At 42.8% G+C, this 15,084-nt stretch overlaps 1 protein-coding gene across 1 annotated transcript; it reads left to right on the top strand.

The window, feature by feature from the left end:
• The first annotated feature begins 1,273 nt into the window (after positions 1-1,273).
• Positions 1,274-14,480, top strand: GEM (GTP binding protein overexpressed in skeletal muscle). Its single transcript, XM_081266560.1, has 5 exons — positions 1,274-1,401; positions 2,781-3,120; positions 9,355-9,431; positions 10,178-10,382; positions 13,211-14,480. The coding sequence occupies exons 2-5, from the start codon at positions 2,790-2,792 to the stop codon at positions 13,486-13,488; spliced, it is 891 nt and encodes a 296-aa protein (XP_081122686.1). The 5' UTR covers positions 1,274-1,401; positions 2,781-2,789; the 3' UTR covers positions 13,489-14,480.
• Positions 14,481-15,084: the final 604 nt, after the last annotated feature.

The raw sequence follows: 15,084 nt of genomic DNA, 5'->3' as shown, positions 1-15,084 counted from the left end.
AGTTTGGGGACTGGCCCATCTTAGCAGCTGGTCACTTAGATAATCCCCAAAGCCGATAAATGTCCGCAGGATAGAAATTGACTAACACAGCAGAGTCTAGCCTCTCTAATAGGCACTGGTGCCTTTGGCTGCTCCTGGAGCCACCAGCCAACCCAGAGATGAAGCTGGCTGAAAAAGTGATGGATATGTTGGAAAAGATCTGGGAAGTTCCTATGTCCTGGGGAAGAGGTCGCAGAATCCCTTCCTTGGTGGTGCAGTGCAAGTTAGGCATACCAAGTTTTGAATGCTGACCCTGCCATTTATAGGAGCTCTCTGACCTTGGAAAATTTCTCTTGCAGTGCCTCGCTTTCCTCCTTCATATGGTGGATACAGCCATCTAGTCACATTGCAGAATTGTAGTAAGGAGTAAAGGTCCCTGAAGGCCAAACAGTACCAAATATAGGTCCTTGGAAGTACTTAGTAAATGGCAGTAGTAGTTGTTATTATCCTTTGCCCTTTATTCACAGGAGTCCCTCCTGGGCTTGAGCTCCTCCCCATGGCTGGGAAGGATTGGCTCCAAGCCTCAGACCCAGCAATACCAGGGAGCCTGGTTCAGAGGTGGTGCTGATTGGGATGTGATTAAATTCCCCTATTGAGGAACCTCAGCATTCTGGCCCAGGGCAGGAGGGCCGGCAATCTATAGCACTATCTGCTTGGGTCCCTAATTCAGTTATTTTCCAAACGTTCCCTTTATAAGCTCTCCTCCCCTTTTCTCACCTCTCTCTGGGTCCCAGCCAGAAAAGGAAAACAAAGCAGTGTGGAGCTCCCCACAATCCAGGGAGAAGGTTACAGGAGGGAGGAAGAGGCTGTTTGCCGTGGTGCAAAAGACCATTCGAGGTGGCTGGAGCCCCATCCTGGAGGCTGAAGTCCCCTGCGCACACCGGCTCATTCTTGTTTTCTTGGCAAAGCTGGGCTCGCTACTCAAATGTGTCTCTTCCTCTATCCTTTATCCCGACAGCTGGCAAGTGCTCTGCTGGGAAGGGCGATTAAGTAGCGCTAAGTGTATTTTTCCACCTAGTAAAAATAAAATAAAACAAAATAAAGCAAACCCAGGATTGAACTGTCATTATTTTTTTTTTCTAAAGGGGAGGTGGGGGTCACATGACTGCGAGTAACTGATTTAGCCAAGTGGCTGCAACTCCGAGTTTGCTGCAGAGCCGCCCCCTCCCGGCGGGAGTGCTGACGTCACGGAAAAGCCCCGTCGCGGGTCGGCGGGGTTCGTATAAATCGCGGGGCCGCGGCGGCTGCAGGCTGCAGGCTCGAACGGCGGGCACAGCGGAGTCTCCCCGTGCTCAGCGGCTCCGGCATATCCCAACGCGGACCCACTCACGGACGCCCACCCTGCCGGCCCCGCGGAGCCAAGTAAGGGGGCGTCCCGAGGCGCTCTTCCAGTGGCGCGGGGAGCGGGAGGGCAGGGAGTGGGCGTTCCCAGCCCGTAGAACTTTCTAAGTTTAAGGGAACCCCTGGAACTTGCTGTCTGCGCTGTGGTTTTCTGATAGGGGAAAGAACTTCAGATGCAAAGGATGCATTTCTCTTTAGCGGGTTCCTTAGTTCAGTTCAGGAGGAGGGTCACCTCTTCCTGCAGATTGTGTGATCACCGGGTAACCCTCAATGACACTTTCGTTGTTTGAAAGCAAGTCGACCCACTAAGGGGCTGCCCTTAAGGTGTCAAAAACTCCCCCATCGATCGGTGGTCCTGATGCGTGGATAAGGATGGTGGTGTGGAGTGTGGGGTGTGAGGTTTGTGCATCCGTCACTCTCCCGTGGATCTTGCTGATTCAAATGTGAATGCTTCTACTTGATCTCAAGCAGTCTGGGAGAACAGCCCTCCGTGCGTGGTCTTGCAAAGGGAAAGTTGTAGGAAGTTGGTGGATGTGGTTTAGAAAAGTCTTTGGCCTTCTGATTTGTTTCAAGAAGGTGGAAATCTGAAATGGAATTAAATAAATCTTGGAGTGGATGTGGTTTGATGGGGGTGAAGCACTTTGCAAATTTGATACATCTGAATGTGACCTGCTGGAATGACTAGGCTTGGGGCTGGAATGCTTTAAAGGTGGTGTCTGTGGGCAAGAGGGCAGAACTGAGGCATAAACCCTAAACAGAAATTGCCCCCACTCCTCAAATAACGGTCTCTTCAGGCAGCTGGAGAGCATCAGGGCAACTTTACTAAACATGGAAGTTCCCATAAGTGCCTGTCCAGTCCAGCCAGGGGGAGTGATGTCATTGCCACGTGTTTCCCACCGAGGCACACAAGCCTGCAGAACGCTGGTGCAATTAAGAGCCATGTTTAGAAAAGAGCAGCTAACCTGGCCAGCTGGTCCCCAGCAGCCCTGACTTGTTGCTCTTCAAGCCATCTCTGGAGGCTGTGGTTTCCTTCCAACTGCCTCTGGGCCAGCTTAGAGTGGAGACCCCAAGTCTTCTTTGAGGATGGAGGAAGCTTATGGGCAGTGGGCGATGTTAATGGTACTTTTTTTTTTTTTTCCTGTGCAATTGACAGTCTGCCTGAGGACATGGTTACTAATTGTGTGTGTGTGTGTGTGTGTGTGTGTGTGTGTCTCCCTATTTGAAAGCCTGGCTTGTTGGGGTTTGGAGGCTGTTTCTTTGATGTTCCTTAATGATACTTGATTTTGTACCCATTTCATAGAATATCACTAATGACTGACCACGTGTTTAAGTCCCCTGAGTTCACTCATAAGTTCACTCATCTTCACCAATGTTGGCATCTTGGCTGTTTTGCTCCCTAGGACCCCACGATGACTCTGAATAATGTCACCATGCGCCAGGGCACTGTGGGCATGCAGCCACAGCAGCAGCGCTGGAGCATCCCAGCCGATGGCAGGCATCTGATGGTCCAGAAAGAGCCCCACCCATACAACCATCGCAACCACCACTCTGCCAACCCTGAGGACCACTGCCGCCGGAGCTGGTCCTCTGACTCTACAGACTCTGTCATCTCCTCTGAGTCAGGGAACACCTACTACCGCGTGGTGCTCATAGGGGAGCAGGGGGTAGGCAAGTCCACCCTGGCCAACATCTTTGCAGGCGTGCACGACAGCCTGGACAGCGACTGCGAGGTGCTGGGAGGTAGGTGTCTCAGGCTTGGTGGGCTTCTGACTCTTAGTAGTGGTCCAGGCAGAAAGAGAGTCAGAGGGTCATTTATCTGCAGACTTGGGAGCTGAAGTTATGCCTTTTTGGCACTGGATGGGAAGCTGAGTCCCCAGAAGGGCCCTGGCATAGGCCCTCATGACAACAAAATGACAATGCTTATAGATAAGACCAAAGTCTATTGAACCTGAGCCGTAAGGGAGTTTCTGAGATTCCTAATCGGAAGGGTCTGAGGGAGGCTGATTAAAGAGGACAGAGCCAGAGTTCAGGATCCCACTTCTTGCTCTTGCTGACTCTGTCCTGGATCAGATTCCAAGAGCTCAGTACAGGTATAGCCTTTTCCCATGGTTATACCTACAACAAAACTGATTAAAACAATAACAACAACAACAACAAAAAACTGTTTGAGTATATTTACCAGCCTGTTTCCACCAATATTAAAGACTTACTGGTGTAAAATAGTTCAAAATCTGTATTTGAAATAATACAATATTTTTAAAAAAAATTTGAAATAATGACAATGATGATGAATACTTTGTATGGAGTCTTATAGTTTTTCCAAGATAATTTTCCCTGTACAATATAATTTCAAATATTTACTTGTTGAAGCCCTATTTCTAAAATTGTTTTGTGACAATATTATCTCATAAATGCATGTATTCCTTAATAACAGGAAAAGGAGAGCCTTATATTCTGCGATGGAATATGAGGATCCTAACAGCCAGTGGTATCCATACAGTGTCCTCCAACTACAACGCTGATCTTAGCACATGTAACCGGGGTAGCTGTGTGTCCCTATTTACTACTATTAGAAATGAAGGAAGAACTGTCCAGTGTACCCAAGTCACATGGTTTGTCCATATTTCCAGCTGTAACACACAACTGAATCACAGACTTCCGGGGTAGGAAGATGGCTTAGTGGTGACTCACATTTCCTCCCCATCTGATGCATATGAATCCTACTCCTCAATACATCAGCCCATTCTGTCTAAAGATTTTATTCTTCTGGACTGTGTCAGTGTCAGGGAGTTCACTGCTTCAAGAGGCAGCTCAGGAACTGGGCTATAAATGATGACTCACTGATGTAATATCAATTTCTCTCTTACTTTGGGCTTTGCCTATCCCAGAGTCGCAGGACTGGTGCTATATTGCTGATTCTCTTTTCCTTGTGAAGGCTGGTAGGTATCTGTGTCTAGAAGACAGCCCTGGGGTACCCCAAGATGGGCAAAACACACTGTACCTTCTCACTCAGGAGCTCTGTGTCAGTGGCTATAATTTAGAATGGGGTGAAATTAATGTAAAATTATTAGGTTATTTAAGAAGTAGCAATAGTGTGTTTTGAGGATTGAAAGAATTAAGGATTAACAACTCTCTCATTGACTGACAGGGTTTGTTTGTTTTTAAGAGGGAGGGATTGAAGGAGTGAATAATATACTTTCAAAAATGTTTGTTCATTAGAATGGGGGGGGGTATATATCCAGAGGATAGTAAGCATAAAGTATTGAGAAGAATGATTCATACCTGGAATTTGGGAGGCAGCCTTCTGCATTTGGGAAACCTCTTTATTAGATAAGAGGGAGATAAGGAGAGAGAGAATCTTTTTTCTTACATCCTTAAACTGAGAATCTTTGACAAGTGCTTCCTATCTTACATATCCTATTCGAGTAACTTAATTTATACCATCTAGGATTATATTCCTTATATATAAGCCCTGTTGGAATCACTAGTTGGCTTTGTGTTTCCCATGAGGGAGGTTTTTCAAGGCACACTCCGACATTGTTTTTGTCTTTTCCCCCACAGCATTAACCATAAGAAAAAGTATATACAATTTTCTCATCCTTATTTTTCCCAATAAAGATGGATGCTGTTACAGTTATATTGTGATAATGTTATGATTCTCTGTGTACATTTAATGCCATTCATTCATTTATAAACAGTTACTGAACATATTCTATAGAACTTGAGTCACTCTGGGGACATGTAAATGTCCTGGGGGCTCCCTCCATAGAGGGTCTCACCGTGTGCCATGGAGGTCAGACATACATCAACTATAGATGAAACTAGGATGTGATAAGTGTTGTGGAAAAATTGCAAGGAGAACAGGTTGTGAGAAAGTGGAATTCAGAGAAAAGACTGTGAAAATCAGAAGAGGCTTCAGGGAAGAGGTGCTGTCTGAGCTGCACCTTAAAGACCCCTAGGATTTGGAAGCGCTGTGCTAGGTGTGAAGGCACTGAACCTGCAGGGGAGTGCAGGAAAGAGCATGGGTGTGGAGTCTGATGAGTGGGCTTAGACCAGACGTGACACAGACTTAGCTGGGTGCTCTTGGACAAATGCCTTAACCTCCTGAAACCTCCTCATTAATATCATCGGGATAGTACTTCCTAGGGCATTATACGAATTAAAAGAGCAGACATTAAGCAGGTAGTGTAAGCAGGTAGTGTAGTGCTAGCACATAGGAAATATGGAATAAACATATTTACCATAGATTCTGGATCTGCCGTTTCCTTCCATGTGTTTGTCCTCCAGAACTTCGGTTTTATCACTTTTAAGTTCCTGTTCCCTGTCTACCTACCCTCTTGTCATTTTTGCCTGGGGCCCTTTCAGATGTGCAGAGGAGACATGAGCCAATGGAGGAGAGGACCGTGCATTAGAGCAAGTGTTTCTTTCGAGATTCCTTGGTACCTCTTGGTCTCTGAAAGCTGAATGTAGTTGAAAGTTTTTGGGTGGGAGAGATGCTGGAGCCTCAGAGCTTTTGAGAGGCTATAGGAGCCTCTTCTGGAGTGTGAGACAACAGCTCTGCAGGTTCTACCTGCAGGCCTCCAGCCAGTCTTGGGCAGGAGAGACTTCGGGGGCGGGGGGAAAGGATGTTAAAGAAAAATGTACATAATGGGGAGACTATTCAGGACTATAGCAGTAAGGGAGAGAGATTGGACTCAAGTCCAAATAAGAACAAGTGGTGATTTATAACAAAGGAGCAGGTTGGGAGGGTCTGTGGATGGAAAATCACCAAGAAGAACTATTGAAATGAGGGGAATTCTTACTGGTGCCAGGCCAATGACTTAGACATCAAAGGTGGGGGAAATGAGGAATATGATCAGATATTGAGGCTGGGAGAGTGTCACTAATCTGACTCAGCAAGATTCTGATTAAAACTGGACTCCACAAGGACAGATATAGAAACTCCAGCCAAGAAGAGGGTTCATGATGCATGTTTGGTCAGGGAGAGAGTTTTTGTCGGTGGGAGCAGATTGGAAAAGATAAGCTGAGGTGCACTGCTCCAGGGAAAATGGCCACTGAGCACAGTGGCCCCCTCTAGAATCTCCTGGGCTTCACTAGGACGAAGTCTCTTGCTATGCAGTGTGCCAGGACACCCCCAGCATTCACACAGAACATGAAAGAAATGAGGACATCCTGGACAAGCCCTTGCAAATTTCCAAGAGCTCTTCTAGAATTTCCTGTTCTTTTATTCAGTTTGTTCAATCAGCACTTGGAGAGGTTAAAAGATTGCTTGAGGACTAAGGGAGGAAGAGAAACCTAGAGCTTTGGTTATAGGCACTTTGTTAGTGGAAGGCTATTGAGCAGGACTCTGAGTGTCAGGAGAGTCCCCAGTGCACCCGGCCAGAGGGATATAAACCCAAACTGGAAGGACAGGATCTACTGTTTTAGGCTCTCAGGTCTCCAAAACTGTGATTTTCAGGCAGAGGTCAGGCCAGATAGAATGATCCTGTCAGGAAACTTCCAGAACAGCAAAATATCTCGTTTCCACTTTCACAGCTATAATTCTTAGCCCACTGTTTCTCTACACATGTTCTGACATCTCTCAGTCCAAGAGAAATGTGGAGTTTGCTTTGGCCTTCAGCTGTTGGAACATGCTATGTTTCTATAACGACTTGGACAATCAGGCAAATCTCCCTGTACCTGCTTTTGGTGGTGACTGAAGGCAGAGAAAGTGCCTTCCTGGGAGTTTTCTGAGTGCAGGGAGGGTATTTAGAGAAAAGAAAAAATAAACACTCTGCGCTAGTAGGGGACAGTCAGATCTCCCCTCCCACTCATCTGAGCTGGGCAGGTGCTATAGTTTCCTTTGGCTTGTAGGAGTCTGCGCCCTGGGGTCATGAGGCCCTGCCCTCCAGTAAGCCAAACTGCATCCCGCTGTGAGCTCCTCCATGGGGCACAGGATGGATGCAGCAAATAGGAGGGCACAACAGATTTGTAAACCCCCAGTGGGAAACAGTTACTCCTGCTAATGACACTGGTTAACTTCCCCCTGTCTGAGTTTTCTTTCCTTTCCCTTTCCTGGTTCCAGTTCTTAGGTAAAGAAACACTAAACCAACAAACCTCTGTTATAAAACAAGAGGCGCCCTGGATCCCCGACCACAGCACTCTTAGGCTAGGATTTATCTGTAGTAGAAAAATTCTGGTTGTGGCAGAAACCAGCTTCTTGCATGTGAGAAAGTGATGATAAGAGCTAACACTTATTAAGTTTCTACTTTGTGTTCAGGCTTAATATATGTGACTGTCACACAGTCGTAAGGGGTAGATATGGTTATCAATCTCATTTTGTAAATGAAGAAAACCGAGCCTCAGAGGATTTATGTAAGTGGTCCAGAGCCACATACTTAATTAGGGATGAAACCAGATTCTGATTCAGGTTGGCTTGTGTTCATAACCACAATGCTGTGTATATCATTTATTCATTCATTGGACACATTTTTACTGAGCACCTGCAATGTGTCAGGCACTGTCTTGGGTGCTCCAGGCAGAGTAAACATCACAGATACAGATCTCTGCCCTAACATTTTGGGGAGTTGGAGGCAACAAATGCTAAAATTTAATATAATAATGTAATAATGCAAATAAGAAACAAAGCAGGAAATAGAATAGGGAATTTTAGTGAGAGGTAAAGAGAGATTTCAAATGGATGGTTAGGGATACCTCCCCAGAAGGTTAAGGTAAGGGACAAGCCTTGTTGGTATCTGAGGGAAGAGATTCTAGGCAAAAGGATGAATGAGAGTAATGGTAAATCATTAGAAAAGTCATAATTTTCAAATGATGAAATTCAAAACAGGAAATCGCATTGTGAAAACAGAGTAGGATGGGATCAACTGGGGTTGATGGGGAATCCTTCTTGCAAAAGTCCAAGCACACCCCATGGTGCCACCCCAATGGATTTTTCCAGACTGGAGCTACTTTGGCCCGTTGTACTGTGTTCACCTTTCACCTATACTCAATCTGGGCTCAAGTGCAGGGAGGAAAGTTTCCATTACCAAGTAGAACTGGAGGCTGTACTTCTGCTGTACTCAAGATGGAAAATAAGCTCATCTAGTCCTAGAGAACTGAGTTACTCTTGTTGTTGTCATTATTATTTTTAATTAATTTTTTTTAAGTTGTTGACAGACCATTATTTTTATTTATTTATATGTGGTGCTGAGACTCAAACCCAGTGCCTCACATATGTGAGGAAAGTGTGCTATCACTGAGCCCCAGACCCAGCCCTTGTTGTTATTATTTTAAGGAATAAAAAAATTAAAGGGGCTGGGGATATGGCTCAAGCCGTAGCGCGTTTGCCTGGCATGCGTGCAGCCCAGGTTCGATCCTCAGCACCATATACAAACAAAGATGTTGTGTCCGCCGAAAAAGTAAAAAAATAAATATTAAAAAATCCCCAACCAACCAAACAAAAAAAAACTATAGGCCAAACAGGATAATCTCAAGATTTTTTTTTCCCCACTTCTCCAAGGAAGAGAAATATCTCTGAGCTCAAACTCATGAAATTTCCAGTGAATGTTCTGGAACCATCCACTGGTAGGTACAGTGGATTTCCATGTAAGGCTTATGAAAATGGGGCTTACAGTTAATACTTTTTCACAGCCTCATCCATTAAACCTGAGTCAAAGGCTCTTATGTGAGTTTGTTTTCATAAGTGGTTTTCCTATATAGAGTTTGAGGAACAATGAAAATGAAGATGTTTTAATTCAACTGGTTTAGAGGTACACATTTGAAAGATACAGGCGATCTGCTTATCAAATACTAGAGGAATAGCCATCGTATATTGTTGAAGATGACAAAAAGCAATTTTTCTTTGCAAATATCTGCGTATCTACCTAGTTAATGGCATATTTAGTGTGTTTTTTAGCATAACTTTATGCATAGCCCCCTTATGTCAAAGTGTTGCATATTCATCTGACTTTAATATCAATCTTCTTTCTTTTCTAGAAGATACATATGAGCGCACCCTGATTGTTGACGGGGAAAGTGCCACAATTATACTGCTGGACATGTGGGAAAATAAGGTATGCCGAACCTGTTCAAGCTCTCAGAGAGTTCTTGGGCTTGCCCTTGAACAGGCTATTTGGTGTGAGGGTGACCTTGTTCTACACAGATGAGGTGGGCTCATTTCCTTGATTAAAAGCATTTACTTCTGAAGAACAGAACTGATCTAAGGAACAGGTCATTCACAGATGAGCTCTGAATAACAAGCAAGTTGCAGTGTTCCACCCTTAGTTCTATTAAAAAAACACAAAAAGTGTATTTGTTTTAGGGAAAGTTCAAACAAGCATAGAGTTACTTTCCAACCACATAAAACCATCTTGTATGAAGTTGACATTCTCAACACTAGTCTTCAACATTTACTTTTCAAAGGTTTTGTGCTTCTGAGCATATATGCGAGACCTTCTGTTTACTGAGAACCCTCCTCACCAAGGGTTTTTAAATTTTATTCCTTGGAAAAGGAAAAGGAATTTGGGGGGAAGTTAGAAATACTGTATGGCAGAGCAATTATGTAATTTGTCAACTCAAGCTGTAAAAGATATAGGAGAGTAAACACTTTTGGGCACAAATATCATACAGGCTAGCAATCTTCACAGCCCCAACATCTCACAGGCATGGAAGTTCAAAGGATTTTGAGGAATTTGAAGCAGTTTTCTTCCCTTCTGTTATCAGCAAAGTTACTTTAGGATACACATATGATTTCTTTGCAAAATGACACTTTCTTTCCCAGGCCACCCTGAGCTCATAGAAAATCTTTTCATTTCTTTAGGGGGAGAATGAATGGCTCCAAGACCACTGCATGCAAGTCGGGGATGCCTACCTGATTGTCTACTCCATCACAGATCGAGCGAGCTTTGAGAAGGCATCTGAGTTGCGAATACAGCTCCGCAGGGCCCGGCAGACAGAGGACATTCCTATCATTTTAGTTGGCAACAAAAGTGACCTAGTTCGGTGCCGGGAGGTGTCTGTGTCAGGTAAGAGGGGTGGTACCAGTGCCTTGGAAACAGCCCCTTCCCACATGCTCTTTCCTTTCTCTTTCATGAGGCTGGCACCAGGGACTCATTTAAAATGCTCCATAAAAATACTCCTGTACTTTCCAAGACTGCTCCAGTCCCCAACAGTTATCTCCTGCTGGTTGCTCTACCTTGTCCATCTGGTTTTCCTACAGGAGTCCAATCTCCTCACCCCAAGAGGTTTCCTGGAATTCCTTTAGGGAAGAGATCATGCTCAGGGACTTTTTATTTTTTCTTTCTTTTCATTCCTTCTATATTTTTTAGAGCATTTTTCTTCTTACTCAGATTAGTTTGACCTCTGTACAAGACAACTACATATTACTTTTAACAGTAAACTTGAATGTCACCTGGGTTATGTTGGTGGTTTTCCATGAATGCATTATGATAATCCTCCTAAGCCACTCTAGAAACTTCTTTTTATTACTCTGATAAAATACCTGATTGGCCCTATTAGGATGTCTTTTATTTTTAAACTAGCTGAAAATGGGAGCATTATAGAACTTAGAAACATTAACGAGAAAATTCTCTTGTTTTACATGGGAGAGAACCCTCCTTGCAATGGACTGAATACTTCAACTCAACAGAGACATGAACTGAGGCTTTCAAGCTAGGATTTAATGAAACACATGACACACACATGTACAAAATGGAAATGCCCTAGGTTATAAAATTAACCTCCTCTCATCACATCTATAGCTCTAAAATTATAAAAGGAATTGCTAAATAATGTACACCTTCTGGTAATTTGAAATGCCATCCTCAGGGATTTATTGGCAGTCTCCAAACTTTTCTCTTTGTCCTCCCAGCGTTCAAGGAAGGGAAAAAAACATCTTTTTTGGGGGGGTGGTGATGGTACTGTTAGGAGCAGTCAACCACTGAGCCACATCCCCAGCCCAATTTTGTATTTTATTAGAGACAGAGTCTCACTGAGTTGCTTAGCACCTCACCATTGCTGAGGCTGGCTTTGAATTTGGGAACCTCCTGCCTCAGTTTCCCGAGCCACTGGGATTACAGGCATACACCACTGTGCCCAGCGGGGAAAAGAACATCTTTATGCAAGAAGGATGGGGAACTCTGATTTAGGGCAATTGTGGGAAAGAGTTTCATTGAGGAAAAAGAATTTTATTCTGGCTGTTACTGGTCCCTCCAAGCCCTAGAAATAACTTCCTCACCCTATCCCCTGCTTCTAAATTTCAGCTAAGGCATTAATCTGATGGTTTTGCGTACTTTTTCACACTTATGTTTGAGGATACTTCCTCTTTGTTGAGTGGACACCCAAGTGCTTATAGGACTTTTGAGATATTGACCTAATACAGATTGTCCTTTGTACCATGTAAAAGTAAAATGCAGCATTGCTAGACCCTGCTCTGGAGAAGAGAAACCCAACCCAGTCAAGACCGTGTACTCAACTTATTGGGAAAGTCTTAGTTCTATGACATGATTGTCCACAAAAATCATTACTTTCCAAACTGGAATTGGGACATGTGATCATTGAACACAATAAAATATTTGAGTTTGTTCCAGAGAAGCTTGAATAGTTTGATGTAAATGAAAAACCTCATTTAAAAAAAAATATCATAGGGCTGGGGTTGTGGCTCAGTGGTAGAGTGCTTACCTAGCATGTGTGAGGCACTGGGTTTGATTCTCAGCACCGCATATAAATAGATAAAATAAAGGTCCATTGACAACTAAAAAATATATATTTAAAAAACCCCTACAGCTTTTTTTTTTTAAGAGAAGAAAGTCAAGTGGTAAAATCCTAATTCTCAATTTAGGTATATATACACAATAAAATATTATTCAGCATTAAAAGAGAATAAAATCATGGCATTTGCAGGAAAATGGATAGAGTTGGAGAATATAATGCTAAGTGAAGTTAGCCAATCCCAAAAAACCAAATGCTGAATGTTTTCTCTGATTTAAAGATGCTGATTCATAATGTGGTTGGAGGGGTGGGGTATGGGAGGATTAGATGAATTCTAGATAGGGCAAAGGGGAGAGAGAGGAAGGGAGGAGGCATGGGGGTAGGAAAGACAGTGCAGTGAGATGGATATCATTACCCTAAGTACATGTATGAAGACATGAGTGGTGTGACTCTACTTGGTATACAACCAGAGATATGGAAAAATTGTGCTTTATTTGTGTAATATGAATTGCAATGCATTCTGCTGTCATCTATAACAAATTACAATAAATAAAAATTAAAAAAGAGGGGAAAGTCAAATGGTAGCATTCTAATTCTCAGTTCAGGAAACTGAGTCAAGAGAAAGCATGTGGATTAGAGATTTAAGTTGACCTGGATTCACAGCCACTTGCAGGCAGTGTGAACTCTGACAAGTTTTAAAAAGAGCCCTGCCCCCAATTTCTTCACCAACTTGATGGGGGATAATAATGTATTTTCCAAGATTGTTATGATCATTGAAAAAGTGTTTATAAAGAATTTAGCCTACTTCTTGGCATGTAGTGAGTCCATAATAAATTCAGGCTATGGCTTTATGTTCTAATTAGTATGCTATATTTGATACAATTGGACCTCCACACAGTCAATTCCTGGTGAACAGATCTGAAGATAATCTCCCCTGCTTTCGGGGATCCTCTTGTGGGACTCTGTCCTTCTATTTGTGCCCTGGGAGGGCATGCGTTATAGTGGCCCCCTCTATTCATTGCTTATAGCACTGACCTAGAGTTACCCTGAGGACAGTTTTGCGGGAATCGTCCAGCTTCGCTGCATGCTGAGTGCGATCACACTTTACAGACCCCTGACACTGTCCTCTGCCTTTCCTTACCAGAAGGGAGAGCATGTGCTGTGGTGTTCGACTGCAAGTTCATTGAGACCTCAGCGGCTGTCCAGCACAACGTGAAGGAGCTGTTCGAGGGCATCGTGCGGCAGGTCCGCCTACGTCGGGACAGCAAGGAGAAAAATGAGCGGCGGCTGGCTTACCAGAAACGGAGAGAGAGCATCCCCAGGAAAGCTCGGCGCTTCTGGGGCAAGATCGTGGCCAAAAACAACAAGAACATGGCCTTCAAGCTTAAGTCCAAATCTTGCCACGACCTCTCTGTGCTCTAGACACCAAGCATCACCCGGATGTCCTCCTGATGGACATCGTCAAAGGCCGCTGGGACCAATAATCTATATTAGATTGAATACTTAAGTATTGTTAGATGTGGCTTCCCTCAATGCAGCTGGGAATGAATATGTTAGCCTCAAGGGCAACAAAATGCATGGGAAATGAAAGATCTTTGTAAACAATAAGTATTTATTTATGGAAAAAGGCTGACTTTGCTAAGTGGACACTTAATGCTCATTATGGGACATGTTTGGTGTTCACATGAGTTTTTTTTTTGCTCCTTTGGATAGTAGAGAATCAAAGCTTACAAAAGAATGCCTAGAACAAGAGCTTTTCATCGCTAAAATTTTGCCCAGTGTTCTTGTGAATTCAAGGCCATTGGGTGATAAACGAACATGGGAACACTGAAAGGATTTATTCAAAGGGGGAGAACTGTCCATGTACCTTATCTCCATGGAGCTAGAATTGTAAGAACTGGGCTCATCATGGTCATGACTATCAATGCTCCATCAAACTGTGAAAAGAAATGATGGATCTTGCTGGAAACTAAAGCTTAAGCTAACAATTTTTGTGTAATGCTTACAGAGATTTGTGGTATTGGGAACTAATGTGTGTACCATTTATAGGTTCAAAACATGTATCTTATGTGTCTTACAATTTTTTATTTAGGGGAAGGTTATTTTCAACAAATTCTACTTAGTAAAATCACCTTTTGTGTTTCATTGTTTTTGAAATCATGGAGCTAACATAAAAATATTTTTAAAATCTGAATTATTGATAACCTGGAGTATAAAATGCCAAATTTTTAAATAGAATCAAAAGCTAAATTTTTATAAAATATATAAAAACTTCCAGTATTTTGAGTTAGCCCTTGTATGCTACAGCTCTGCTCTATTTATTATTATTTTGCAAAATAACCATTTTAACATTTGATAAAGCATATTTATGAACATATTTCTTAATAAGAAAAATGTCCATTTTATTACCATTTTCTATATTTTTCAAAATATACAAGTTTTTACCTTATATGTCTTATAATAAAAGAAATAAAATCTTTGAAAACAAAGACATTCTGTTTTCTTCCCCAAACAAGATGATCATGATTATTTTTATATGGTTTTTTAAAAAAGCATATTCCAGAGAGGAAAAAAAAAAAACCATTCTGTTGTTTCATTTTCTCTTTAGCAATGGCCCAGTAAATATCTGTTTTAAAAAGACATCTCTCTTTTGGAATTGTGATTCACAATTATTTCAATTTAGTTTTGGATGATTCAGTGGGTAAGTATATGGGGTCCTCTAAATGCTAAGATATCGTCAAAGCCGATTGATTTTTTATTTTGGTCTGGCAAATTCCTGACTGAACACTTGGTCTTTACTCGGTTCCCTGTAGGATCATAGTTTTCAGCTTTACTGAAGCATTAAGAAAAGTTAATAAATATCAGGGGAGAGGTAACTAGTGATTTTCAGCTGTTGATCAGTCAGGCAAAGCTGGAACCAGAGTCTTCCCTCTGACATTAATATGGTTGATGTTAATCGTGTGGCATTTTTCTGAGGGTGTTTGCAACCCTTATGCTGGAAGGGAACTTCCTGGTGTC

Source organism: Spermophilus citellus (genome assembly GCF_964194105.1).
Source record: "Spermophilus citellus genome assembly, chromosome: 14".
NCBI lineage: Eukaryota > Metazoa > Chordata > Mammalia > Rodentia > Sciuridae > Spermophilus > Spermophilus citellus.
Note: the sequence above shows the minus strand (reverse complement) of the source record. Positions and strands in the feature narration are given on the sequence as shown.